A 27,662-nucleotide genomic window follows, 5' to 3' on the forward strand; every position below is an offset into this window, starting at 1 on the left:
CTCAGTTTAAAAGAGATGCCAACACTGTTTTTTTGAAACTAAACACATTTTAATAGAAAACAAAATACAAAATAACTCTTTTCAGAAAACAGAAATATTTAATCCTTTTCCCACAAATTAGAAGTCGCTTCATCCTCAGAGCATAGTTTTCGATGCATGTGTTCGTACTTATGATTTGTTTCACAGACTGTTCGTTAAACTGCTATCGCAAAGCAGGTGGGAGGGATGATCTCAGGAGGAAAAGATGCTGGAAAAGCCACACCTCGGAATCATTTGGAAATTCAACATTTTTTAATTCTTTCTTTTGACTTTTCACTTCTAATTATTTTCATTTCTTTACCACAATCCGACCTTTTGGGGGACAGAATTGTTAATAGAAGTGCAGCCACAAAAAGAATCTTTCTTTCCCACCATTGCTGCAAGAGCCCAAGACTTTCTCAGTCAAATCTGCCCACCCACTTCTAGAAACATATCAGCTGGAGTGGTCCAACTGTCACCCAGAAAATTTCCCTTTCTCCCAACACACTGTGCGACCAAGTTCTCTGAATTCCCTGAACCTCAAAATTCCAAGTGTCACAGCCAGTGCCAGGAGTAAAACCTGAAAGATGAGAGCAGAGAAGCCCCCTCTGCCAGTGCTAGGTCTCCTCTTCTCAATAATAATTATAATAACAATAATAAACAGTCCTGGTTCTCTGTAATCACAGAAAAAGAAAAACATTTGCCAGGATGACCCTGCCCCCTTGCCTAATTCTCACCCCCGCATTCCTACCTGGAGAGAGTCCCTTCTACCCGGTGACCCTGCGGCACTGCTCCTGGGGAGGGTGCCTGGCAAACATCCTCAGGTCAAGTGCAGTCCCAGCGAGGCAAGGGCACCTTGGCGCCAGAGATAGGGAGGGGCCACACGAGGACACAGTGGGGTCTCCGTGATTCCCATCTCACGTTTGCTCCCCATCACCACCCTTCCTGCCCCTGTGCTTCCACACCTGGGGGCTGAGTGGAGAGTGGTGGGTTCGGGACATCGGCAGGGCAAGGGGGGACACGGGGAGTCTTCACAGTCAGTCAGGGATTCTGTCTGTCCTAAGACTTGCCGTCTGGAGCCCTTCGCACGCCCCAGTCTGTCATATCAAAGATCCAAATCAATGTTCCTGACTTTCTTGTGTGATTCCGGTCACCAGGAGGAGGTTGCAAGCCATAAACTGCACGCTCAGAACATTGCTCATCTGGCCGGTATAGACGCCCACGAGCTCGCTGGACGAGCCGTCCGCGGGGGTGCTGCAGTGCGCGCTTCTGATGTCCCAGACGCGCACAGAGTTGTCCATGGACGCGGATGCGATCAGGCTGCTGTCCGGGCTGAAGGTCAGGCTGGTGATGTTGTCCGTGTGGCCCCGCAGCTCTTTGTAGAGGGTCCCGGACGCCAGGTCCCACAGCTTCAGCCGCTGGTCCTCGCCCGCGGACGCCAGGTACTTACCGTTGGGGGAAAAGGCCAGGGAGAGCACAGGGCCGCGGTGGCCCGTGAAGAGCCTCACCGAGTTCCCCTGCTGGGTGCTCCACAGCCGCACCGTCTTGTCGGTCGAGCCCGTGGCTAAGTAGTTTGAATTGGGGTGGAACTTGACGCAGTCCACGTCTGCCAGGTGCCCAGCATAGATTCGCAGTGGGTACGTCCGATCAAATGACCAGAGCCGGGCCGTGCGGTCGTGGGACCCGCTGGCAAAGTACAGGCTGTGCGGGCTGATGTCCAGGTCCCACACGGGGTAGGCATGGCCCTGGTACCGCACGGTGTTGGTGAAGCTGCCCAGGTCCCAGTACCTGATGGACATGTCTTCGGAGCAGGAGAGCAGCCCTGAGCTGTCTGCGAGGAACCTGGTGCTGTACACTGGCCCGCAGTGTCCCCGCAGGACCTTCATCTCCGTGCCCGCGTTGTCGTCCTCGTCATCCTGGGGGTCGTGGGGATACACAGGAGAAGAGTTTAGCGGTCTGCCATGGAGAACAAAATGTCCAGAAACAGAGAGACCTGCTTGGGAAACAGCATTTACCCAGTACCTGACTCTGTCCTTCAGGGTGACCCCAGGAGAGCACCTTGTAACTGTGTAACTGAATAAAAAGTCTCCTACAACTTATAAATTTGCTTTCTTTAAATTCACCTTGCAGCTAACACTCTAGCAAGGCTACTACTGCAGAGTAATGACCGTGGACCTTACTCTTACACTGAGCACAGACGTCAAAATTCAGAAGTCCATCAGTAGAAAAAATTTATTTTTGATGTTATGTTCTTGGGTTCTTTGATTCTACGGGCATGTCTTCACCTGTCAGTCTTGGCTGCTTTGCAGGCCACAGTGCTCCCTGTTTTTAGTCCACTGAGAAAAATCACCCCACAGCTGGGGTCAGTGATGGAGGCAGATGTGGTTTCACTTCAAGATGTATACAGAACCGCTGTGGGAGTTTAGCCAAAAATAAAACCTGGACATTTCACAGAAATAACCGTGGGCCAGGCAAGTGCAGTCATCAGTAACTTACACCCACGCTCTGTAACCAGACATGAATGGCTGGTACCCAAAAAGAAAGAACAGTTTTGAAACCGTGACTTTCTGCATCGGCCCAAATATTTTCCCAAAGTGAAAAAGGAGGCAAGGATTCAGAATTCCTCTCAGAGTCGAGTGACTCTTGTGATTCCTGGAAATAAACCCCTATGTGTGGGGATAAGAAAGACAACTCGTGGTAAAAGGGGCAGGGGTGGGGGGGAGGCCCCCTGCTGCACACCCAAGCATATTCTCTGGGTTCAAATCTACTTTCCTTTTGTTCTTGCAGACAAGCTCCTTATAACTGCAAATATCTCAATCCTGGAATTCATACAGTCAAATGAGTTTCAGTTTTACACTGGAAGAATAAGGAGTTAAGATGAAGCTTCTTGAACCAAATGGGCCTTGCTGGCTGAGAAATAAATACCTTTGTGAGCCTTTGTACAGAAAAGCCATCCTTTTAATTTCTATTTGAAAACTATTAAATTAAAAATAGAATGAATGCCTCCAACGTATACATTTTTGAGAAGAGTTAAGAGAAAATAAACATTGATGTTCATGGATATTCAAAATGGCTATTCCGGATAATCAACATTGAAAATACATAAGCATTTGGGAGCTTAAGGTTCTACTGAGTATTACCAAGAATATTAGTAATTTTCCTTTCCAAAGAGGTTACAGTAACACTTTAAAATTTCAGGAATGACTCACTGTTCTACATCAGAACTTATCTCTGAGGTGTAAGACATCTTCATGTGGAGCAGGAAGTCCTGGCATTGGTCCCGCCTCCGAGTGCTTGGGGCAGAGACAGGAGGACGCGCTGGGAGACAGGCAACCTTCTCAGGGGCCCCATGACTGTCCCGAGCCTGTGCAAAGTGCCTGCTGACTCTATAAACCAAGAAACAGGGAAACCAGAACAGTCCTGCAGGCTAGCCCTATCAACTCCCTGCCAGGACCACAGCTTAAAATAGTTTGGCCACATTGTCTTCTGTGGCTGAGGCAGCCCCACAATGGCCTCAGTGCAGCTGAGCTGAAACCCTGAACAAGCAATGGGTCACCCATGCCTGACCATACAGACCCCTCCCATGCTAACAGGACAACACCCCAAATGTTCTCCAACTGTCTAACCACTGCCCCCCACAGTAAATTCTACCCCAGATGCATCCCAAATGGGAATTTTTAATTTGTAAAGTACATTCACGTAACAATGAACTGTATTATATACATTATAAGATAAGTTTAAAATAGAAATTTTAAAAGAATAAGAAAAATAAGTATAAAGGCTCTTTGAGTACTACAGTCTGCTGACCCTGCCTTAGACCAAGGAGCCCCCAGCACCCTAGCTGGGGGTCAGTTAGGGTCAGCGTGGTCAGTCCTCGGTCAGTGTGCTTTGGGATCTGAACAAGCCTTGGGTTGTTCTCCAATCAGCCACCAATGGAGCTGAATGAAATTAAATATGGCTGGGCTTGGGAGTGGGTAAGACCTGGAAGCAGGTGAGACACTGCTACTGTGTTAGCAGAGAGCAGCCTGATCGAGGAGAGAAAAGGTGGCTGCTGGCCAGTGTAAATGGACATGTGCTATATGTGTAAATACACAAGGGTTTCTAAGGCTTAGGACTAAAAGGCAGAATGTAACAGATTTCATTAAAACTTTGAAAATACTGCTTACATGCAGAATGACAATATTTTGGCTATAATGAATTGAAAATACATTATTAAAATTAATATCAACTACCTCTTCTTACCTTTTTAATGTGCTGACTAGAAAAACTTGAATTACACATATGGCTCACACTGTATTCCCATTGGCTAGCACAGATCTGCAACAGTCTGGTACACAGCTACAGAACTGAGCATTACTGACAACACTGACTTCACTTCTCAAACCTGAAGATGGCCAGGTTGGGGCAGAGTGAGCAGACGTTAATGAACTGAACACAGAGAGGCGCTGCTGGGCGGAGGCTGCTGTCCTAGCCACATGACTGGACAGGAGGGCAAGTCCTCCTTTCTGGTACCTGTGGTTTTATCATGCTGCACAAACATTAACAACGTGCAGCTGCCCATTGACAAGCTCTCTCCGTCGTCCAGTACGGGGCAAAGTGGGAGGGCAGGCCCGCTTTCCACTCCGCACGTCTCCACCAGGAGGAGGCTGCTGCCACCAGGGTGACAGGAGCAGCAGCGCTGCACCAGCAAACAGATTCCCAAGGCTAATCAATATTCTCTTCCAGTGGAAATGGCAGAAGCTGAGGCCAGTGCTGTAAATCCAGCTGAATTGGGGGTAATTTTATGCTTACACAGAAGGTTTTGGTTATTGCTGTTGATTTTTTAAAAAATGAGATAAAATTCACACATAAAATTCAGTGGTAGCCAGCGGAGAATCTTAAAAATTTTTATTTTAACCTAATGTTCTTTCCATCTTTGCACCTATCTTTCTACCTTTGCTATCTTCCTTTATATTATTTTTTAATGCCTAGACTAATCCCCAAACCAGTATCATATCATTAAAACTAGTAAGGTCAGCAGGAATAATTTTTCTAAATAGAAAACTGAGAGTAAATGAGGGCAGTATCCCTCACGGCATGTGAAGAGCCCCCAAGAAGCTAGAACTGTCCCCAATGAAGAGAAACTTGATAATTCAAATATGTGTGCAATGAAAAATATTCTGGAGGGCACTACAGATTCTAGAAATCAAAGTTCGTGCATCAGAATTTAGATTCTTTATTCATCATAACAAACTCCTCTAATTTTCCTCTTTCAACTTCAAGAAGCAAAGACTCAAAGGCCATACTAACTGGAAAATGACTCAGAAAACAGGAATAAGTAAAAAAGGCTGACTTTGTACATCCAATATTCTTGACATCCTTACCAGCAATGGAAATTAACTTGAGTGACTTTTTTTTTTTTTTTAAATCCTTAACCTTTCAACCTAGTGCAAAGAATTTTCCATCCAAAGTAAGTTGAGTCTGAGCTACCTGAATTCCAACGGTGGTATGAAAAAGGTATTCTCCCTGCAAATTCTGAGGCACCACTCTCAGGCAAGGTGAACTCTGTGACGTTCCATGTCTATTTTGCCCTCGCTTTCTCTGAGCCAGTGCTTCTCAGTGACCTGAAACTCAGGCCATTGGGCCAGCCCTTTTCAATGACCACCCCCAATCAAAGCAAACAAGATCATTATGCTGACTGCTGGACGAAAACAGGATACCCTGGGTGAAGTCAGAGGACTGCACTGCTGTGAAAGGCCGAGGGCACCCAGGGTGGGGGGGGGGGGGGGGTGGGGAGGGGAAAGAGAAACAGCATCCTAGTTTACTCTTGGGAAACGGCAATATACTTTTTGACCCAGTAATCCTACTTCTGATTGCTTATATATGCACACATGCGCACTCACACACATAGCTAAAGGTCTTTAGGCTCAGCAATGATATCCACATTTCAGGCAGTAATACATACATACTGACCATTCATTAATGACGTTCAGCTCACGTTAACATTTTCCTCTTGGCCAAGGCTGGCTATTAGCAGGAATTCACTGGTTACAGGTCACCAGGCATTAGTCTGGCATTAGTTATATGATGAGGAATATAATGAAGTTCATTTGCGATAAGATCTGTCATGCTTGGTAAGAATACTCGAAGCACATTAGTAAGGCAGGTGCAGGGAAGAAAAACCGATATACCTACCTCCTCCTCTAGGATATCACAAGCCAAGTGGATGCGGGACACGTCTACTTGATGGGGTTCTGACTTTAACTTTTTGGAGCGCAGACTCCACAGTTTTATACAGGAGTTGTCGAAGCCTGCCGCGAGCAGCTTGCTGTCTGGGGAGACCTCTGCAGTGTTCAGCAGCTGCTCTGTGTTGTAGAAGGCGTAGAAGCAGATGGTGGTGAGCGAGGGGGGGCCGTCCTTGACGCGCTTGATGCTCTCCTGCAGGAGCTCCAGCGCGGCCTCATTCTGCAGGATGGGTGCTGGCACGTCGGCAGGCTCCAGGCCACCGCCCTCGCCGCGGGAAGAGCCCCCGCTGGCGTAGAGCTGGTAGTCCGTCCTCTTGGCGGGCTGCACGTCCAGGTGGATGTGCCAGGCAAGGACCCTGCACAGCGCGGTGTTGTTGTCACTCTGGAGGTAGCGGAGAAGGTAGTTGTAGCTGTCTTCCTGCAGACGAACCACGTACTTGTTGTCCAGGAAGGCTCGCAGCCGGAAGTTAGACAGGATGTCCTGGATGGTCTGTGTGGTCTGGAGCTGCTCGATGACATCCTTCTGGCTGGCGTTCTGCAGAAACATTCCATGGAAGCGGCTGTAAAAGCTTTCCACTGTGCTCTTCGGACTGTTCTGGACCAGGTTGAGATGGAGGTAGACAAAGAGAGGGTAGAGGAGAGGCATCACTTCGTGGCTGTGCTGGGAGTCAGAATCTGTAAGGAAAAAGAAGTGAAGCCTTTACAACCAGCATGGTCTCCTGTGGAGCGCACAGTCCCCTTCTGGCCAGGACCCTACTTCCTGAGGCTCTGGATTGAAGTATAAGCCCAACACAAAGTTCTGGAAACTTGTAGACGAAGCCTTTGGACCAAGGAAGGAAGATCATAGACTCAGAAGGTCAGCAAGTCTGGAATCTGATGCCCAACCTCTTCTTACACACATGCAAAGGAGCCTGCATCCAGGCCTTTGGGTTAGCACTTTCCCCGAAGTATTAGCATTGCTCAAATTGGGATCTCAAACCTCGGAGAGACCTTACATGGATTCTGGGGATATCTGAGTTCTGCACAGAAACTTTAACTTGACAATTTAAAAAGGAAACACAGGTAAATTCAGGGTTATCTGGATGGCCTTCAGCAAGTACTGGCATACAGTTTTAGCGCTCTCATCTCCTGCAGTGACATCGAAGCTCTGAGTTCAGTGGGCTCATGGACACGTACAGTTCCCTGGTTGGCATGTCCCAGCACTAAGACGACACTGTTCATCCCTACGTGTCTCACGTCTCTCAGTGTACTCATTTTGATTTTGCTGATTAAAAAGGACAACTTCTCTTTGCAGCGATAATTTATAAGAGGAACATTTTCATGTCATTAAAACTAAACCATTTACCAAAGTGAGACTGAAACAACATGAAACCACATGACAAAGAATGTTCAAGTAAGTGTATACTTTGGTCACAGGCTAACGAGAACAGCACAGAGGTGTGTGTGTGTGACACCTAAGTGAGGGAAGGTAGAGAGCTGGGACAGGGCAAAGGTCCCACGGCCACATGCACAGAAGCAACGGCCAGCAAGGAGGGACACCGGTGCACCAGCGCCTTGGGGGAGCCAGGGAACACCAGCCCCTGGTCTGTGTGGCGCAGTGAGCTATTTATGGCAAAATCCATCTGTCACATTCACTGGCTAATCTGAACTTTAGTTTTTGTGATTTTGCTTGTACTTTATTTGTAAATGAGTTTAGGTTCAAGCAAAATAAATGAAGCTTAAAAGTTTCATGTCTAGTGTAATGTCTGTATGTACCTAAGTAAATTAATATAAAAATGCTTTAAGTTAGCACTTATAGAACATTCTGCTAGTATTTTCCTTTTTTATTCCATGAAAAGGAATCCACACCTGTCTCAAGATTTAGGAATACTGAATTAGGGCACTTATCTCTCTAATCGGAAGGGAGATGGTTCCAGCACGCTACCTCTGCTTAATGCTCTATTTTATCTTACCACAGGTGAATTAACTGCACAGTATGTGCATTTAAGGATAAACATGCCCCCACTCAAATGCATTCTTAGAAGATGAACTTCAATTACAGCGATCTCACACTGAATTGGGGCTGCTGCCCAGCTGCTTCAGGCTCTTGCCTCTGAGCTGACAGGCGCAGGGTGCTCTGGTGCTGGCTGCGTGACTGAGCCTGACTGCCGAGGGGAAGCTGCGCTGCTGCTCCACAGCGGGGGAGAGGAGAGCGTGTCCACGACATAGGAGGTCACGTACGGCACCTCAGTGTGACCACCCCTGAGGCGACGGTGGATAAAACAAACGCAGCAATCCAATCAAGGCAGGACCACGTAAAGAACCAGGACCAGCTGAGGTGCTAAATAAAGGTAAAAGCAATACTGAATAGGGAGTAGAAGGTAGTTAAGGATGAGCTATGACCATGTGACCAGTTTCAGACCCCAGAACTGTAACTATCATGAGTACTCCTCCTCATTTTATTGTGAACATGTTGGTGTGAGTATCTGTACATAAGCAAATATCTTTGTTTTCTTTCTTATCCCCTACCACAGAATATAAGTTAAGCTGACTTTGCATCATAGTATTTACTCCTCTTGTTGGCTGGGCCACATGGCATGCAGGGTCTTAGTTCCCTGAGCAGGGACTGAACGCAAGAGCCCTGCAGCGGCAGCACAGAGTCCTGACCACTGGACCACTAGGGAAGTCCCTATATCAGAGCACTCAAACCACAGGATTTCAAGAAGAGCAAACACTACCTGTGGGCTTTGTTTCTTCTTCTGAGAAAGTGATTAGGAAATTTTTGGCTGTTGTTTTTCAGTTGCTAAGTCATGTCTGACTCTATGTGACCCCCACGGACTGCCAGACTTCCCTGCCCTTCACTCTTTCCCAGAGTTGGCTCAAATTCTTGTCCATTGAGTCAACAATGCAATCTAATCATCTCATCCTCTGCCGCCCCCTTCTCCTATTGCCTTCAATCTTTCCCAGCATCAGGTCTTTTCCAATTAGTTGGCTACTCGCACTGAGAGGCCAAATATAGCTGTACCGAGCATTAGGCAGAATTATGACCTTGTTAATCATCTTTATCTGGAGATTAATTATGCTTTAAGAAGATGGGTATGGGTGCCAAGTTCATAGTGGGTGGACTTGTGATGGTTAATTTTATGTGTCAATGAGGCTAGGACATAGTGCTTAGATTTTGGGTCAAACATCCTAGATGTTTGCGTGAAGGAAATTTTTTAGATGAGATGAACATTTAAACCAGTAGACTAAGCAGAGGGGGTTCCCCTCCCTATGTGGGTGGGGCTCATCCAATCAGCTGAAGGTCTAGGGGCACAAAGAGAGGAGGGGACTTTGCCAGCAGACTGCTTTTGTACATGAACTGTGACTCCCCTGGGTCCCCGTCTGCAGGCCAGCCCTGAAGATTTTGGACTTGTCAGTCTCTGCAATCATGTGTGTCAGCTCCTTAAGATAAACCTCTTTATATATACATTCCATTCTGTTGGTTCTGTTTCTCTGGAGAACCCTAATACAGATTTTGGTATTTCTTTGAATACTATAATTCTTCAGAAGACCTCTGGAAAATTTCAACCTCAAAATACTAACAAAAAGATTAAATTTTATGAATTAGACATCCAATATATTCTATTGGGGTGAAGGGCTGTTTTCAACTCCTTACAATCTTAAGTTTCAGGCTTATTTTTGAAAATGAGAGGTATTTTGATTTACTAAGGTCAGGATTAAAAAAAAAAACACTAGCCATCTAGAAATACTGCAGTACTTTATGGATGCAGTACTTTAAAACTTAACTGATATTCACTGCTGTTTCAGTTCATAGTTTCAAAAGCTGTTTAATTATTCCCTCTTGTCTGAAAAGAACAGTATATTAGGTATAAAAAATACCCATCAACACATCTGGAACAAGGTGAGATTAACTTGAAGTTTTAGCTCAATTTTAATCTTGCTCCCTTGCAGTCACAATATATACCTCATGTTTTACTGAAAGGACACTAAATCAAACAAACACCGGTCCTCATTCCCTGGCCTTTGTCCGCAGGGCTGGGCCTTCAGACACAACCCACCTCCTTCCTCTGTCTGTAGGCAGCACCACTGGCCTGACCCTTCCCATCCATGCCTGTGGGCTCCTCTTCCTCCCTTGCTCTTCAAAGGCTCACCTCACTTTAAGGAACTAACACTGCGTGTGTGCCTTCAATAAGCCAGGTACTTACACCCAAACTGTATCTAAGAGTCCCAGGTATCCCCAGGTTCAGATCCAGAGTGACTGACTGCAGTCGATGCTCTTCCTACTGTGTGCCCTGGAGAAAAGGCCCTCAACAGGTGAGCTCACAGAACCTCTCACGCTATAGCTTCGAGAGGAGAAATATGTTGCAGGTGCCACAGCCTTAGTACTCACTTTCTCCATTATCTCCTTTAGGAGTTCTCATCTCCTAGCCTTTAATTTGTCCTTTCCCACAGCTGATGCTGAGTTCTGTACCTTACATGCTATGCAGCAGGATGCCATCATCCTAACCATGTAAACCTGACTTACCTCTGCTCAGTAAAGCCCGTCATTCTCAGCTCTCCCTCCTTTACTCCTGGATATCCCACCTTGACGATGAACTATGGACTCAAGACACCACTTTCCACTTCTGCAGCCCTGTTTCCCTCCTCAGGGCCTCTGTGGACTGGGGTTGGCCTCCATCGCCCCTTAACACACACTCTGTCCACTGCTCCCATACCCACAGTCACACCCAGGCTGGTCTCCATCACGCAGGATGAAGGTCACACTTCTCAGCCTTTCTCCATTCTGTCTTTCTCTCCAATCTGAATGCCCATTTTCAACAAAGGGCTCCTTCAAGGTTCCTGAAAACATAATCACCACCTCTGCCCCTGTTCATGCCTCCGCACAGAGCCCGAATCCTTCTACTTCTCTTCCACAGATGTCTGAACTCCAAGTGCTAATGTAAAGCCCACCCTCCTCAAGAAAGCCGCCTCTAAGTGCCACACCCCCACCTCTCCCCCTTTTCAAATGCGGACTCAATACCTGGCGGCTGATTCCACACTGGTTAATGAGAACACTTCCCTCCTGTCACATCTCATGCAGAAACGGTGACGTTCAGCCCTCTTAGCGTTAACCTCAATTCAGATTAATGACTATATGTTATACTTCCATCTTGGGGCTCAGGAGATAACTATTCATTTGATTTGGCTGACTACTCTTCAGAGACCTGATGGTAGAGAAAAATGTTCCAGGAAAAAACATTCTGTAAGGAAAAACCATATATATTCTCCCTCTCAAGACAGCCTGTGACCAAGGACTGAAGAATCAAATTATAGACAAATAGGCAACTTTCTCAGTTGTGAAACAAGATGAGAAATTACACAGAAAAAGGCTAATAGAGATTATCTCAGCGACAGATTTGGAGCTTCCCAAGTTGTCTGGCTCCTTCATGAGAGGGCAGGCCCCCCACCAACACACTCTGTTACCCCTAGCCCCAGTGCCATCAATGCCTCATGTACATAGAGTCTGAACAGATACAAGGGCTAAATGAGGCCAGGCAACTCTTTCTAAACCACCTTCATCACTAGATTGATGAGAGAAATCTATTAAGGGGAAATCATAGCTGTATTTTAAAAACCAAGTGAAATAATTTTCTAAAAACAGATTTTAAAAAATTTAAAAATTGCTTAAAGTCTCAAAAACCAATGCCAATAGTTAAAAATATCTCATCTCCAAGTTCTTGCTTACCTCTGATTGAAATTCTTTTTATAAATCCAATTTTTCTTTTTTTATCTTTAGCTGACACAGAAAGCAACTGATCACTGTTCTGAAATATTTAACATTCATATGATATAATGATCTTACTGGAGTTTCTTTCCAGTTTAAACATAATAGACTTTTTTTATTAAACTGTTAATCTTCACAATTTTTAAATTTCTGTAACAATTTAACAGACTATTCTCTACTTATGAATCCCATCACTCAACATCTGTGAAACTGATAAGATAACCCTCTCTAGGGTTTTATTTTGTAAACTTTATCTCCTGTAACACTGTGGTCATTTTGCCCAACTACAGAATGCAGGAAATGTGGATTCTTTGCTTTAAAACACTAGCCGCTATGCGGGTGAAGTAAAATTAGAACTCTGTGTGTAATCAGGTATATTATTTTTGGTTTATATACTGATTGCTTACTAAAATTATTAACTCAAGGATTGTTCAAATAAGGAAAGAAAAATAGAACTACTTCAAAGTATTTGAACTATAATTTTCTACTAACCGATGTGGCGAATTACTCTCCATCTGTTGAGGACAGAGAAAGTTTTGTATTTCTTGCACCTCAAGGTGTTTTGTGTAAGGAAAGTACTCAACAAAAGACTCTGATTAAGAACCAGAATTAACGTAGTCACTTTTACTGCAATCATCTTTCCAACATTAAAATTATAATCAACCGTCCTAGGACTAGTCAAAATCCCTTGGTTTTGCCTTTGAATAGCCTCGTTCACTCCATGTATGAGGAACTACACGCACCAGGCAGGCTACATGACTGCATTTTTAAAAGTGAATTATGAAACCTCATTATAATTCATATCTACTGGTTCTGTATTTCCACGGTTATTACACCACCCACAAACTGCTCTAAATTACAACTTTTAATTTTTTGTGTTGCTGATTCATGAGTATGATAACTCTCTTGCACTTTTGGAAACAAGGGAAAAAGGCCATTTTGAGATGTACTGTCTTACCGGCAGTGATAGCAACGTCCATTTCACATCCGCTGCATGTAAGGAGGCATCCTTACAGGGCTGACTGAGCCTCCACTTATTCAGCACAAGTTACAGTCACTATGCTGAAGGCCATGGACTAACGAATAGCATGCTCAGAGCCCTTTAGCATCTGATTTAACTCTCTCAGGAGTTCCAACAAACTATAAGTTTGAATACAAGACTTGTGTTCAACTACCTTTGGATCCTTGGCATCTAAACCACAGCTGGAACATAGCAGGTTCTGAGGGAAATGTGCATCACCCCTTTTTAACAAGAAAAGGGTGCTGGCGCTGAGTACTTACCGGTGAGAAAATTCCGCAGCCGTCCGAACTGCACTTCATACTGCTGGGGCTCTGCCTGGCAAGGGGCTGCGGACACTATGTTGGCACAACCAGATTCTGATTGGACTACAGAGGAAGAGACACACAAGATGCAGACAGAAAGACAATCATTAGCCTAAAACGTGGCGGGATGGGTGGCAGCTGGTGTTGAGGGGTGTCAGTAGCACTGGGCATCTCAGGACATTTTCAAAGGACGCTGGGCTTCTGGTTAAGTAGGACTGACACATCTACCTGCCCAGCAGAGGAACGAAAGGTATCAAGCACAGGATACACAAGCCAGATGAGAGGAGAGGTGCAGAGACTCATGAGAGGCTCCTTGGGATGCAACTGAGCCCAGGACCTGGTACTGCACCATCACGTGCCCTGGGATGGGTCTACCTTCAACCTCGGTGCTGGGCATTTGGGACCCCTTTCACTCTGGAGATTCACACCTTGCATTTCTGAGACATTCTCTTGAGTCATTTTGTTGGCACTCTCTTGTGTTCTCTTTCGTGACTCCTACAATTTCTAGATAGGCCTACCGAACTGATCCTTTAACCTCTCCCAGATTCCATTTTTTATCTTTCTGCTCTACTCTCTGGGAGGCTTTCTCAACTTTCAACTCTTCTAATGATTTTTCAGTTGTACTGTCATGTAAATACATGTATATACATAAATAAGTGGTTCTGAACTGTGGTGCTGGAGAAGACTCTTGAGAGTCCCTTGGACTGCAAGGAGATCACCAGTCAATCCTAAAGGAAATCAAACTGTGAATATTCACTGGAAGGACTGATGCTGAAACTGAAGCTCCAATGCTTTGGCCACCCGATGCGAAGAGCCGACTCATTAAAAAAGAACCCTGATGCTGGGAAAGACTGAAGGCAGGAGAAGGGGACGACAGACATGAGTTTGAGCAAGCTCCAGGAGTTGGTGATGGACGGAGAAGCCTGGCGTGCTGCAGTCTGTGAGGTCACAAAGAGTTGGACATGACTGAGCAACTGAATAACAACACAAATATTTGAACGTTCTTTTTTCTCTCAAAATAGCATTCTCCTGTTTCAAGATTATCAGTGATGGTATTTCTGAGGTTTTTCTTCTTTCTGCTGTTTGTCTTCTCCAAGATGCTTCTCATCATTTCTTTTCACTTCCATTTTTCATGTGAAGTAGATCAGTTTCTTTCAAGGTCTGAACCAATACTCCCTAGTTTTCTGAAAGTCAGCATCACAGAGCTGATAAGAACTCTGGGCGTGGGTTTATCAGCCAAGAGGACCCGGGTAGCATCTTCCTGGTGATGTCTTCAGGTCTCTTCTGTTGGACAGGGCGGATCCACCAGGGACCAGCGATAGTTAATCACCTTCCTGGTCAGCAGGTGCTTGGCTGCCAAAGTTCTCGGTAATGGGAGGAGGAAGAAGGCTGGAATACTCAGGATGTAAACATACACTTCATCACCATTTTGTGAGTTCATGCTTTTCAAAAAGAAAAGCAAAGTTCTCCTACCCTCGTTGCTGGGAATGCGAACCTCAGGACTGGAAAAAGGTGGCTTAGGGCTGAGGAGCCATCTTTGGCAATAATCTGGATAAAACACTGACACACGTGTAATTAAGCATGGAAGTAATTAATGCAGCAGGGCTGTAGAGCCATGACATACAACACAGAGAGATGGGGAGATGGGTGAGAATAATCAGTGTCCCCTCTGATACTCAAGAGACTTGATGGAAGGCTGCACATGTAGGAACAGCCTCCTCCTGCTGCCCCTCCATGAGGAAGCCAGTCTCGAGTCCTGTCACAAGTCCTCCCGGCACTCTTCTGATGACTGCCTTTCAGCTCAGGCTGTCCTCACTTCAGACTGGCTCATACCGGAGGCTTCTGAGTAGCTCCCCTGGTTCTCATCTGGCCCTTCCTCGGTTAACACGGACACTAGAGTCATGTTCCAAAAATCCACATTTGGTACCTTGGATGCTCCCCTTCAACTCTCCCCCTGATAAGCTCCTAATGGTTCTTTGGAAACTCAGCTCATTCTTCCTATGATTTACTGACCCCTGACTACATGCTGGGAACCACCAGACCTTCTGGGAAGCCCTCTTGACCTGCAGATCTACCTGTAAAGAGTATGTTCTTTGTTTGCATGGAGGCTGAGCATGCCCCTCACAGGATTCACTATGTCGCTCTCCCACGAGTGCTGATTTATCTGCCTCATTTCCCAACTGTAATGTGAAGCACCTCAGAAACCAGGATCAAGTCTCAGCTCTCTCTAGAACGTCTCAGCACCTGGCCACCGGCAGGCCTTCAAGATCGTCTGCTGAATGCAGACATAATTATTCAGATTACTCAATTAAATTATTCAGGATAAAATTTTATGGTAATCATATTTCATGCTTCTCACTTTTCCTGGCAGTTTTCTAGAAATAACAGGCCCTCTCCTGATATGCCATAGTATCTAAATCAAGACAACTGAGAACACAAATTTAACAGTTTGGTTTAACAGTAGGTTGCCCTACTATCAGCAACAGCACAGGTTCCAATGAACACAAGGCAGCAGGAGCTTACCAGACTGTGATGCCAAGCTTCGAAGGAGTTACTCATGTCCGGGACCCTGGCCATCTTACTAGAAACAGTACAGCACTCATTAATCTATTCCATCACCTGGCCCCGCCCTTGTCAGGGGAACCCAGTTGAGTCTGAAGGGGAGGGACAGTGAGTGAGTCTGACATGGAAGATAAGGAGGCAGATGCCTGCTGGGCTTCTTATGAGGAGCCAGTGCTGAGCTAGAGAACGCACTGTAACCTCAAGCTTCACCCTTGGCCATTTAAAGACGCTTATAACCAATCTAAAAGTACTGCAGGAAAAATTTCTCAAAATTTTTTCTAAAAAATCCAAATCCAATTTCAAAACAATTTCAAACAACAAAAGCAGAAACACATTCTAAGCCTCAGGAATATGCGTATGATGCCAACACTTACAACCACTTCCCAAAGGACTCATTCTGGAGAACCCGGCCTTCCATGAGTGAGGCCCAGGTGAGACGGGAGGGGCCCATGCAAGAGGGAAGAGACAACCCTGCCCCAGATCAGGGAAGGAGAAAGTCGCACACAACATGAGGTAGAGCTCAAAAGCCCTGGGATTCCAAGGGAGGACGTGTCATGATGGGTTTTCAAAGAGGCACTTGGGCCAGCTGCTGCCTCTGGGAGAAGGGCAAGGTACCTGCGAGGCTGGCAGCCATCTCCTCGGTGCTCTGTGACAGCCGCAGGCCTTGCTTCAGTGGGCCGTCCGCATCCCCGTACTGCCGGCGTTTGAGGTAGCAGGACACGGCCATCTGGATCTGCTCGGTGCGGACCCGTTTCATGACCTGTGGGGGAGTCACATGGACAGCTGGATGTCATGATGGGTAGGGGCCACCTGGCCGATTGGAGAGCCTCAGTGACCAACCTCACCCTCTCTCCCACCTGATCTACTGTCCCAATGACCACCTGGCCAACTTCAATCATGGAAAATGAGAATAGCTTAAATATTAGGTTGGTACAAATGTAACTGTAGCTTTTGTGTTGTTAAATTTGCTGTCTGATACTGGAATACATTTTTAAATAAATGTAGTTATGTTATATAACGTTTTAATGACATTTCTTACCTTATTTTTTTTGCTAATGACTTATTACTTGCTGTTTATTTTATATTTATTTTAGACTATGGAAATGAGGTTTGACAAAATGCAAATCTGAACAATTTTCTTATTTGAGTTCAAAATGGGTCATAAAGCAGTGGAGACAACTTGTGCCATCAACAACGCATTTGGCCTAGGAACTGCTAATGATCAATTAGCTAATGTGGTGGTTCAAGAAATTCTGCAAAGGAGACAAGAGCCTTGAAGATGAGGAGAGTAGTGGCTGGCCATCAAAGTTGACAGTGACCAACTGAGAGCAATCACTGAAGCTGATCCTCTTACGACTACACAAGAAGCTGCTGAAGAACGCAACGTCAACCATTCTACAGTCATTTGGCATCTGAAGCCAGTTGGAAAGGTGAAAAAACTTGGTAAGTGGGTGCCTCAGGAGCTAACCAAAAAAAAAAATCATCATTTCCAAGTATTGTCTTCTCTTAATATACACAACAATATACCATTTCTCAATCAGATTGTGATGTAAGACAAAAACATATAACAACCAGCGATGGCCAGCTCAGTGACTAGACTGAGAAGCAGCTCCAAGGCACTTCCGAAAGCCAAACACACACCAGACAGGGTCCCAGTTACTGCTCAGTGGTCCGCTGCCTGCCTGAGCCACTACAGCTTTCTGAATCCCAGTGAAACCATTACATCTGGTAAGTATGCTCAGGAGATCGATGAGATACAGTGAAAACTGCAATGCCTGCAGCCAACAGTGGTCAACAGAAAGGGCCCAATTCTTCTCCATGACAACGCCTGACTGCACGTCACACAACTAATGCTTCAAAAGTTGAATGAATTGGACTACAAAGTTTTGCCTCATCTGCCACATTCACCTGACCTCTCGTCAACCAACTACCACTTCTTCAAGCATCTGACAACTTTTTGCAGGGAAAATGTTTCTACAACCAGCAGAAGGCAGAACCTGCTTTCCAAGAGTTTGTCAAATCCCAAAGTGCATTTTTATGCTACAGGAATAAACTTACTTCTTGTTGGCAAAAATGTGTTGACTGTAACAGCTTCTATGTTCTCCTATTTTGATTAATAAAGATGTGTCTGAACCTAGTTATAATGATTTAAAATTCACGGTCCAAAACCACAATTACTTTTGCACCAACCTAATACTAGAGCCCCACAGGGAGAACGGTTACATGTACATGCACGGCTGTTCGCCTGAGTCCCTTTGCTGTTGACCTGAAACTATCACAGCATTGTTCATCGGCTGTACCCCAGTACAAAACAGCTAAAAAACAGAAGCCCCACAGACTCCCCCCTCCATTCAGATCAGTGTGTTTACACGTCAGTCACGCTGTCTGCCACTCTCCTGACCTGTAACACCAGGTACAGACAAGCACCCAAACAATAAGGGGACGTGTGGACGCATCAGAAAACTTCTCACCAACCCTTCTATTTGAGCCGCACAGGTTCTCACTGCGGTGACCTCCCTTGTTGCAGAGCACCAGCTCTAGGGCACATGGGCTTCAGCGGTTGTGGCTCTTGGGCTTAGGTGCCCCACGACACGTGGCTATCTCTTGGACTAGGGATTGAACCCATATTCCCTGCACTGGCACATGGACTCTCAATGGACCACCAGGGACCACCAGGGAAATCCTCTCATGAATTCTTATAAGGGAGAAAATGCAGGGGTAATATTCAAACTAATTCGAGGTGGTAATTCAAGCTAGTTTGAAAGTTCCCCTTCAAAAGGACTGTTTTCCTTGACTGCTAAATTTATGATCAAGAATGACAGAAACTCCTTGGACTTCCCTAGTGGTCCAGTGGTTAAGACTATGTGCTCCCAATGCAGGGGGCCCAGGTTTAACTCCTGGTCAGGGAACTAGGGGCTTCCCTGGTGGCTCAGATGGTAAAGAATATACCTGCAATGCAGGAGACCCAGGTTTGATCCCTGGGTCAGGAAGATCCCCCGGAGAAGGGAATGGCAACCCACTCCAGTATTCTTGCCTGGAGAATCCCATGGACAGGGAAGCCTGGTGAGCTACAGTCCACGGGGTCGCAAAGAGTGGGACACGATTAAGTGACTAACACTTTCACTTCAGGGAATGAGCCCACGTGCCGTAACTAAGACCTGGCCCTGCCAAATACATACACACACACACACAATATCAGGAACCACTGATGCTGCTATTGACCTCAAACACTCCGCTGCCTGGAGTAAAGAATACTGCAGTCCAGATGAACACTGACAGCTGGATGAATTTTCTAAGTTCACTCCGGTGATGTAAAAAATATTTTCTTCTTCAGAATCAAAACATGGTGTCCCTTCTGGAATGCAAACAACATTATCCGTACACATGTGACTGTCCCCATTAGGGTAACTTTCTCTAAATCAAGGGCTTCTAATTTTTCTGTGTGTAGAAGATGTGTTTTCGATAATTTATTTGGATATGTTTAAGTTTTCAGTTTCAATTATAGGTACTGGACTTCTCTTTTGTGATTTCCTCCATTTGTTTTAAGATTTAAAATTCCTCGTGTTTCAAAAATCTGTTATTCTTTAAATATTAAAAAAATTTATCCATATATAATTTTTATCCATTGGAATTTCTTTCAGTGAATAACCAAATAACTATTTTATCCATATACTGCACCAAACAAGCTGTTCCAAAATCACTGACAAATAATCCTTGCAAACTGACTCATGTTAACTCTTTCAAAACATAATCTAAAGATTTTTTAAAAACATAATCTGAAGATTGACTTTTCATTGCATAAAAGTCATACAACAGAACAGTAAAGCTGGAGATATGCATATACAAAAACACATATATTTATATACAAATATAAAATATTACAACATCATAAATGTTATTTTAAAGCAAGTATATAGAATGATTACATTATCTAGAGACAGTATCAAATATTTGTTAAAAAGGAGAGGCAGTGGGTCTGACATGGTTGAGTCAGTGATAGAATTCTTAGTCTCCAAGCTCTTCCAAAGCAACCAAATTCCTCATATTTTAGCTGAAACTAAAACTTTTCCAGATTTCCTACTAAACATCTCTTATTGCCATGGGAATGCAAACTATCAATGTATGTCCCTTAGTGTCTCAAATAAGATGGGAGTTAAGAGGTTACCTGTCTGACAGGAAAAAAATGTACACAGGAAAAGACATGGGAAAACTGACAGAGCAGACCCTGAAATGACAGGTGAGCCCAAGGTGGGACAACGTAAGAAGGGGAAAAGAGACAGCAAAGAGAAAGCAGCTAGAACAACAGTTAAAAAAAAAAAAAAAACAAACACAACTGGCCCTATTGGGGATTACTACAAACTAGTTTGTAAATACAGATTCTAATGAATTTGCCCAAGTTAGCTGCCCCAAACAGTAGCTTCTGGCTCCAAACCACCACTTATGAGGATGTTCCCGGAAGGTAGGCAGTGTATCATCTGCAAGGCCATGGATCTCAAGGGGAGGAACGTAGGCATTAAGTCTCTTTTACAGCTGCACTCAACTAAAATATCAGAAACATGAGCCAACCGACTTCCCTGGACTAGATTCCAGTGCACACGTATTTTAAATGAAATAAATAACAAGTGGAAAAAGTTCTGCAGAGAAATCAGTCCCTCTTCCTTGACTGATTTCCCTAGATGCCGTGTTGTTTTTCAGTAGCTAAATCATTTCTGACCCTTTTGCGACCCTACAGACTATAGCCCAGCAGGCTCCTCTGTCTGTGGGATTTCCCAGGCAAGAATGCTGGAGACGGTTGCCATTTCCTTCTCCAAAGCATCTTCCTTACTCAGGGATTGAACCCACGTCTCTTGCTTGGCAGGTGAATTCTTTACCATTGAGCCACCTGGGAAGCCCGATCTCCACAGTACGAACACCCATAAATGGACACATGAAGAAAAGAAAAACCAAAACAAAACGAACCCTCCTTAAAATGGACCTGTCTTTTTGAGAGACTCAGGCATGAGACCAACACTGCAATTCCCTTACCTATTTATCTTCTCCCATATTTATAAAATCTTTTAAATTTAAATTGATTTTCAATCTGATTACATCTTTGTCAAAAAATTTCAGGTTTTCTCTTAATTTTCAATTGACATAAAATATTTTAACTTTAAAGTTAAAAATACATACATACCTTTCTTTTCATATCACATTATTAGTATTTATGGAAACTAAAATGAGGATTCTGACCTAATATGTATCTATTTCTCATGCATTAATAGTTGTCTATTATTTAATACTTCAACAAAATTGCTACAGAAGATCAGGACAGGATCACCTTCCTGCCTCAAAGTAATGCCAGGAAGAAAGAACCACAGCTGCTCTCTTAACACTCTCCCCTGCAGCCTAACCCCACCCACATGTTCAAATGTGTGTGGTTGGAGGGGTGCTTAAAGAGGCAGCCCCAGCCCAGCACTTCATGGGCTAAGGACTACCCAATTCCATGAGATGCCTATAGAGTACCATGTGAATAGTGTGTCTCCCCTCACTCCTAAGATACAAGGTGGCAGCTCTGAGGATAAATGAATTCAAAACAAATCTAGGCAAACTTACCATCACTATCCTCAAATCAATTCTCTCAGTATATGGACAGCAGCTAGGTGTTTCTGTTTTTTTTTAAGTGTATGTTTTCCAGTTGTAACTATGTTTAAAAACTGACAAAAATCATTTTATACTTTTGAAATGAGATGTAAAGTGCCTACTAAGGACTCACATATCAGTTCTCTTCTTTCACTGCAGCATTCTACATGCTTGCAAAATCCACTGACAGATCATTCTAAGTAGCATCTAAAAACCTAAGTTTTTGCATTAATCATCATGATTAAATGCTTTGTGGAAATATAAATCATAGCTTAAAAATAAATGAACCAGACTATTCTTGATTTCAGTCATACATCATATAATTTTAAAACCTGCAGAATACACTTGAATTAAAAGCTGTGCTCTTTCCCATGGTGTCCTAAGAAACAAATGCTACAAGAATAAGGCTCACAGCTCGGGGCTCAGGAAGCAATGTACAATCTGGGAGGGGATAGGGTGGAGCAGAAACCATACAGTCTGGCAGCCAGATGACAGAGAAATTGATCTTCTCTAACATCAGCTGAGACCTCCATAAAGTCCCAGAAGTCTTTTCTTATCAATTACTTTCTTTTCCTATAGCTTCCTACCCCCAGCCACTCCAAACCTGCACTAGTCTCCTTACCCAGCCAGCCAACATTGGCGAGCTGTTTACTAAGACTTGAGATTCCTCAAATCTTGTCAAATCTAAGTCATTGTCCCCCTACTATCTTACATGGTTTCCAGGCTGCTGAACACCCACCTCCCCTGCAGGCATGTCTTCTGGTTCCCCTTTTCCATACTTCACATTCCCTGCATCACAGCACCGTGACACAAGACTCTATGCTGTTTGTAGTCAGATCACCTTTCTGAGCTCAAGACTGAAAGATTTCTCTATCTGGATGCTGCCAACATCTAAAATGCAATGTGCTCAAATTCTCTTCCTTCCATACTTCCTCCTTCTAGTTTTCCTAGCCAGCTTAATGGTGCCACCAACCACCAACAGAGACAACAACAACAACAAAAACCAAAACAAAACCAAACCAGCAAAAACTAGTGGTCATCTTCTCTTATCTCCCCCAACCTCACTTCTAAATGGCCACCATCTCCTTCTATTCCAGACAGGATTGTCTTGGAGCCACTGTGCTACTATATCCTCACTGCTGCTTTTTGACAGCACAAATCACTTCTCATCTGGACTATTACAACAGCCTCCCACCTCTAGGCCTACCTCAAACACCCTTTCAAAGGTGGTCAGAGAAAAAGACAAATCTGATTATGCTGCTCCATGCTAAACATCGTCCTCCACAACCTAGGCCAGCTGCCCTCTCCTGCCACCACTGTTGCTTAGCTGCCCCAGATAGACAGTTCCCTAGAGCAGGGCTTTTATCTTGGAAATTCACATTAAAAATAAAGTGAGCTTTGTCTAGCTCCTGCTTGGAATTCTCAACGGTTTACTTTGGGCGCGTGATTTCTCTGGATTTTTATGAACCAAGAAAGCCACGAATATTTAATTCCTGCTTCAACACTGTTTTAGGGCTCAGAAAACTTATTTCTATACAAAACTGTGTTAATGTGAAAGGGTATGGCACAATCTATAGCATGGCTACCTATATCTACGATGTCTGATTTTATAAAGAAAACTTTTCACATGTACTCCATTTACAACGTCTGCAGACAGAAGAAACAGGATATTGTGCTCTCAGAATAAGGGGGATATGGTTTCCTATGTTTATCATTCTCTCTGAAACAGGATTCAAATGAGGTTTTGGAGATGCTTTAGTGACATTAAACCCTTGTGTGTGTCTCAGTGGAAAGATCACTTTTTTATTCTAGAGCAGTACTGCCCACGTGCTTCCCATCTGCCAGTACAGGAGATGCCGGTTCACTTCCTGGGTCGGGAAGATCCTTTGGAGAAGGAAATGACAACCACTTCAGTATTCCTACCTGGGAAATCCCATGGACAGAGGAGCCTGGCGGGCTACAGTCCATGGGGTCACAAAAGACTGGGACATGACTTAAAAACTAAAATAACAGTACTACCCATAGGACTTCCTGCAGTGATGGACATGTTGTACATCTGCACTGTTCAGTGTGGCAGCCACCAGCCACAAAGGGCTATTTAGCAATTAAAATGTGACTAATGCAACTGAAGAACTGAAGCTTTAATTAAAGCAACCACACGTGGCCAATGCTTACTGTATTGAACAACACAGTTCCAGAGCATGGTATTATTTTGTGAAAGTAAAGCAGCAGTGTCATAACTTAAAACTGTCAATTCACAAAGTTTTGCAAAATACTTCTGATTACTGAATTGTAAAATCTCCAAAAGTTTAGTATTTTGCTTGTAAAAATGGTACTACCTTTTTCTTATTCTCAAATCCTGTAAGGTTACTAAGATAACAGTTACATTTAAAAACATCTTACCAGAAAGGTATCTTATCTGATTGCTAAACAAAGATTTATGAATGGGAATTTTCTATAGTATTTTCTAAAGCTTGCCAATATACAACGTTCTTCAAACCATCTTCAAGTTAAAAAAAAATAAGAAGGGAAAAGGGAATTTGTTCCAGCAGACAAGCAGAGCAGCAGTTACTTTCTGTAAAACATTCAAATAAAAACAAGCTCAAACCTAAGACAACTTTACCCTTGCAAGAGGAAAATTAATAAAGAAAAATATATGGTTAACTTAAAAAAAGGTTCCATTCCTAGATCAGGAAGATCCCCTGGAGGAGGGCATGGCAATCCACTCCAGTATTCTTGCCTGGAGAATCCTATGGACAGAAGAGCCTGGCGGGCTCTCGTCTATAAAGTCAGAAACCACTGACCAGCAAAGAGGCAGACACCACTGAAGCGACTTAGCATGCACGCAAGCATCCACTTATATCTTCAACATCTATGCCTCTGTGGTCAATTTAGCCACTCTGAATCATCAATTCCATTTTCTATAACACATCACCTTCGCATCTATCAAATCACCTATGACACAGCACTTCTTGAACCCACACATCACCGGAAATCTCAACAAAGCCATCAATACCCATTCAGGTGGGCATACCTTTTTTACTTATCATTTATTAATACTATTCTGATTGTATAAATAATCCCAAACTAGCATTGACTGAGATTGTTTCAGTCCAGTACCTATCACAAACGGCACCTTGTTGTTGGAAAGCGTAATTATAGTGTTTGTAATAGGAGACACTTAAGCATGTGGTGACACTTTCTTTTAAGAGGGATACTTTGCCAACAAAGGTCCATCTTGTCAAAGCTATGGTTTTTCCAGTGGTCATGCATGGATGTGAGAGTTGGACTATAAAGAAATCTGAGCGCAGAAGAACTGATGCTTTTGAATTGTGGCATTGGCGAAGACTCTTGAGAGTCCCTTGGACTGCAAGGAGATCCAACCAGTCCATCCTAAAGGAGATCAGTCCTGGGTGTTCATTGGAAGGACTGATGTTGAAGCTGAAACTCCAATACTTTGGCCACCTGATACGAAGAACTAACTCATTGGAAAAGACCCTGATGCTGAGAAAGACTGAGGGCAGGAGGAGAAGGGGGCGACAGAGGATGAGATGGTTGGATAGTATCACTGACTCGATGGACATGGGTTTGGGTGGACTCCAGGAGCTGGTGATGGACAGGGAGGCCTGGCATGCTTCGGTTCATGGGGTCGCAAAGAATTGGACATGACTGAGTGACTGAACTGAACTTCACGGGGGAGGTGGGGGGAAATCCTGCCTTGTAGTTAGGCATATACAATACATCCCTAAAGATCTTTTCAAGAGAAAAAGTTGCCTGGAATGGTCTCCAGGTTTTTTCATGCCTTCTCAAAGTGCTCTCTAAGCTTCCAGATTTGGATTAAAATGCCTGCCTCTGGTAAGCAGTCCTTTTCCTTTCAGAGTCAAAAGGCAGACATAAAGCTGCCAGGACAAGTGGCTGAGCCTTCCCTTCTTTCAATTCCACATTACTACAGGTATAATCTTTCCAAAAAGCTAATCCGATGCCATCTGTGATCAGCTTAAAAACTTTCTCCTTCCTCCACCAGTGGGGAAGATAAAAAAAAAAAAATCCCATCTCCACCTAGTCATATCAAGGTTACTCTGATCTGTCTTTGTTTACAAAGCAGGTGGGTACCACCCCGTTGTCTAGCCTTAGGGGCTTTGGTCAGAGGCTCCTTCTTAATCTGGAGGAAGCCCTCCCCCTCCCCTCTCCCCCAACTGGCACTCCTATGTGGTTTACCTAAGTCTCACTCATGCCTCACAGCCCAGCTTGGCCATCTCTTCCTCGAGCCTGATTCCGTCTGCCCACCAAACCCAGGAACAAACTTCTATCCTGGGAATCACCACACTACTTGTTTCCTACACCACCATGACACTAATACCTAGCACTTACTGACCCATAGGGTAGGGAACATTCCTCAGATGAGAAAGTTGAGGCTCACAGGAAGTCAGACAGGTGCCGTGGGGTCCACAGTGCCAGGAGGGGCGCTTGGGTCACCTGGCTGCTGGGTCTGAGCTCTTCCCCTTTATGTCTTGCTGCTCCAAGGGTTCTCTTGGGGAACAGAATAGTGAGAACTTACCACACGCTTGTTGAAGGCATGATCAGAATAGTTACCACCTGAGAAGCTGCCTGTCACAGAGAGGCTAGGAAGGGCTTCCAGCACTGTCCTGGGTAACGCTCGGTTTAACAGCACCTTTGGGGCCTCCTTCCAACTGAATCATCAAACAAACAAAAATCCTTTCTCCAAAGACGTCCTTCGTAGGTATTATGAAGGATGTCTGTTTGCAGAAGTAAAACCAAAAAATTGGTTGACCGCATAGTTAAAGGAGGCCTTTACCTAATTCCCCAGTGACAGAACCAAGTATAAACTTCACACATTTAGAGGCAGAAGCATCAAAGTCACTCCCTAACACACTAATCTGATTTACTGTTGATAACCAAAAACAAACAAAAAAATGCTCAAGGTAAGCCCACTTTTCGGTTTTCCAGTTTAATACAGATTCTTAAGGCAGGAAATATTTATAATTCATAAAAAGCAAAAGTTAGCATGCTTCACATTTAATGCAAAAAACTTACGCCCACAAGGAACCTACAAATTACCAAAAAAGTAACTGTAATAGCCGATAATTAGTATTAACAGAACACACCCTACTTGTCAAGCATTTTCATATACGTTATTCCTTTCTTGGGTATCCTTTTTAAAAAGTCCACTTTTAAGTTATCAGTCAATACCCCAGAAGAAGAAACGAATGCTCATTGAGATTATAGGTAGTTACATGGTTTCCATAGAAGGCCGATGTAGTCACGAAGCCCATCCACTACGAGAAGCTTCCCTGAGTGTAAGGACAGGGCCCGAACTCCTCTTCTGACTTCCACCCTCAAGCAGGGCTGGGATCCAGACCGAGTTCGGCCACCGCAGTCCCCTGCCCCCCACCCCCGCAACGCTGGGTCACCTAGGAGCAAACGGTCCCCGCGCGCCTCGGGTCCCGCAGGCCGACTTTCAGCTCCAAGACCGCCACCTGCAAGGTCAGAGGTCAGAGCTCAGCCGGCCTCCGCGGGGGGCCGGCCCGGGGCGCCCCCGCCGCAGTCTGAAGGGCCGCACTTCCGCCGAGCCCAGGACGCCGGCTCCCTCACCTTCGGCTCCCCGCCCACGCCTCGCCCAGGCGCTCCGCGGCCTCGGGCTCCGCGGTGCACAGCCCGCAGCCGGCTGTCAGGGGTGCGGCCGCCTCGAGGGCGCCCTTGCAGGTGGGCATCGCCGCGCTCGTCAGCGTCCTCCCCGCCACCATGTGCCAAGTTTCATCCCGACTTTGGCCCAGAGACACTCCTCTAGCTTAAACGCCCGAGAGAGCGGGCCCGCGCGCCGGGCCTCCGGGCGGGGCCGCCGCCCGCAGCCACGCCGCCCCGCCGGCCCGCCCCGCCCCCACTGCCTAGGCCGCGCCGCCACCCGCGCCCGCGCCCGCGCCTGCCGCCCGCACTCACTGAACATCCCAGGCGGCTCCCGCTTCCCCCGCCGCCGCTGCCGCCGGGGTCGCCCCGCGTCCGCCTCCGTCGCCTTCGCGGCAGGCTCGCTCTCCGCAGCCGGCTCAGCCGGACCCCCGAGCCCCGAGCCCCGCCGCCCCCGCGGCGGCTCTGGGCGGCCGCCCCATGACTGACTAACGCGGAGCCGCCGCGGGCTGGGCCGGGCCGCTCGG

The 27,662-nt window shown here is 45.3% G+C and overlaps 1 protein-coding gene across 6 annotated transcripts; it reads right to left on the reverse strand.

Moving 5' to 3' along the window:
- TAF5L (TATA-box binding protein associated factor 5 like) lies at window positions 1-27,589 on the reverse strand. 6 transcript variants are annotated; one of them, XM_061161528.1, is made up of 7 exons: window positions 26,748-26,898; window positions 25,868-26,022; window positions 19,096-19,228; window positions 16,489-16,633; window positions 13,270-13,374; window positions 6,193-6,917; window positions 2-1,934 (listed from the first exon to the last, which is right to left on the reverse strand). In XM_061161528.1, the coding sequence occupies exons 4-7, from the start codon at window positions 16,628-16,630 to the stop codon at window positions 1,137-1,139; spliced, it is 1,770 nt and encodes a 589-aa protein (XP_061017511.1). In that variant the 5' UTR covers window positions 16,631-16,633; window positions 19,096-19,228; window positions 25,868-26,022; window positions 26,748-26,898; the 3' UTR covers window positions 2-1,136. The 6 variants fall into 6 exon arrangements, with proteins under 6 accessions (XP_061017513.1, XP_061017511.1, XP_061017509.1 ...); XM_061161526.1 differs by lacking the exons at window positions 19,096-19,228; window positions 26,748-26,898 and adding an exon at window positions 27,451-27,531; XM_061161529.1 differs by lacking the exon at window positions 19,096-19,228 and having other exon boundaries at window positions 25,913-26,022.
- Between the last annotated feature and the right edge of the window lie 73 nt (window positions 27,590-27,662).

The sequence above is a fragment of the Dama dama genome, chromosome 15 (assembly GCF_033118175.1).
Source record: "Dama dama isolate Ldn47 chromosome 15, ASM3311817v1, whole genome shotgun sequence".
Classification (NCBI taxonomy): domain Eukaryota; kingdom Metazoa; phylum Chordata; class Mammalia; order Artiodactyla; family Cervidae; genus Dama; species Dama dama.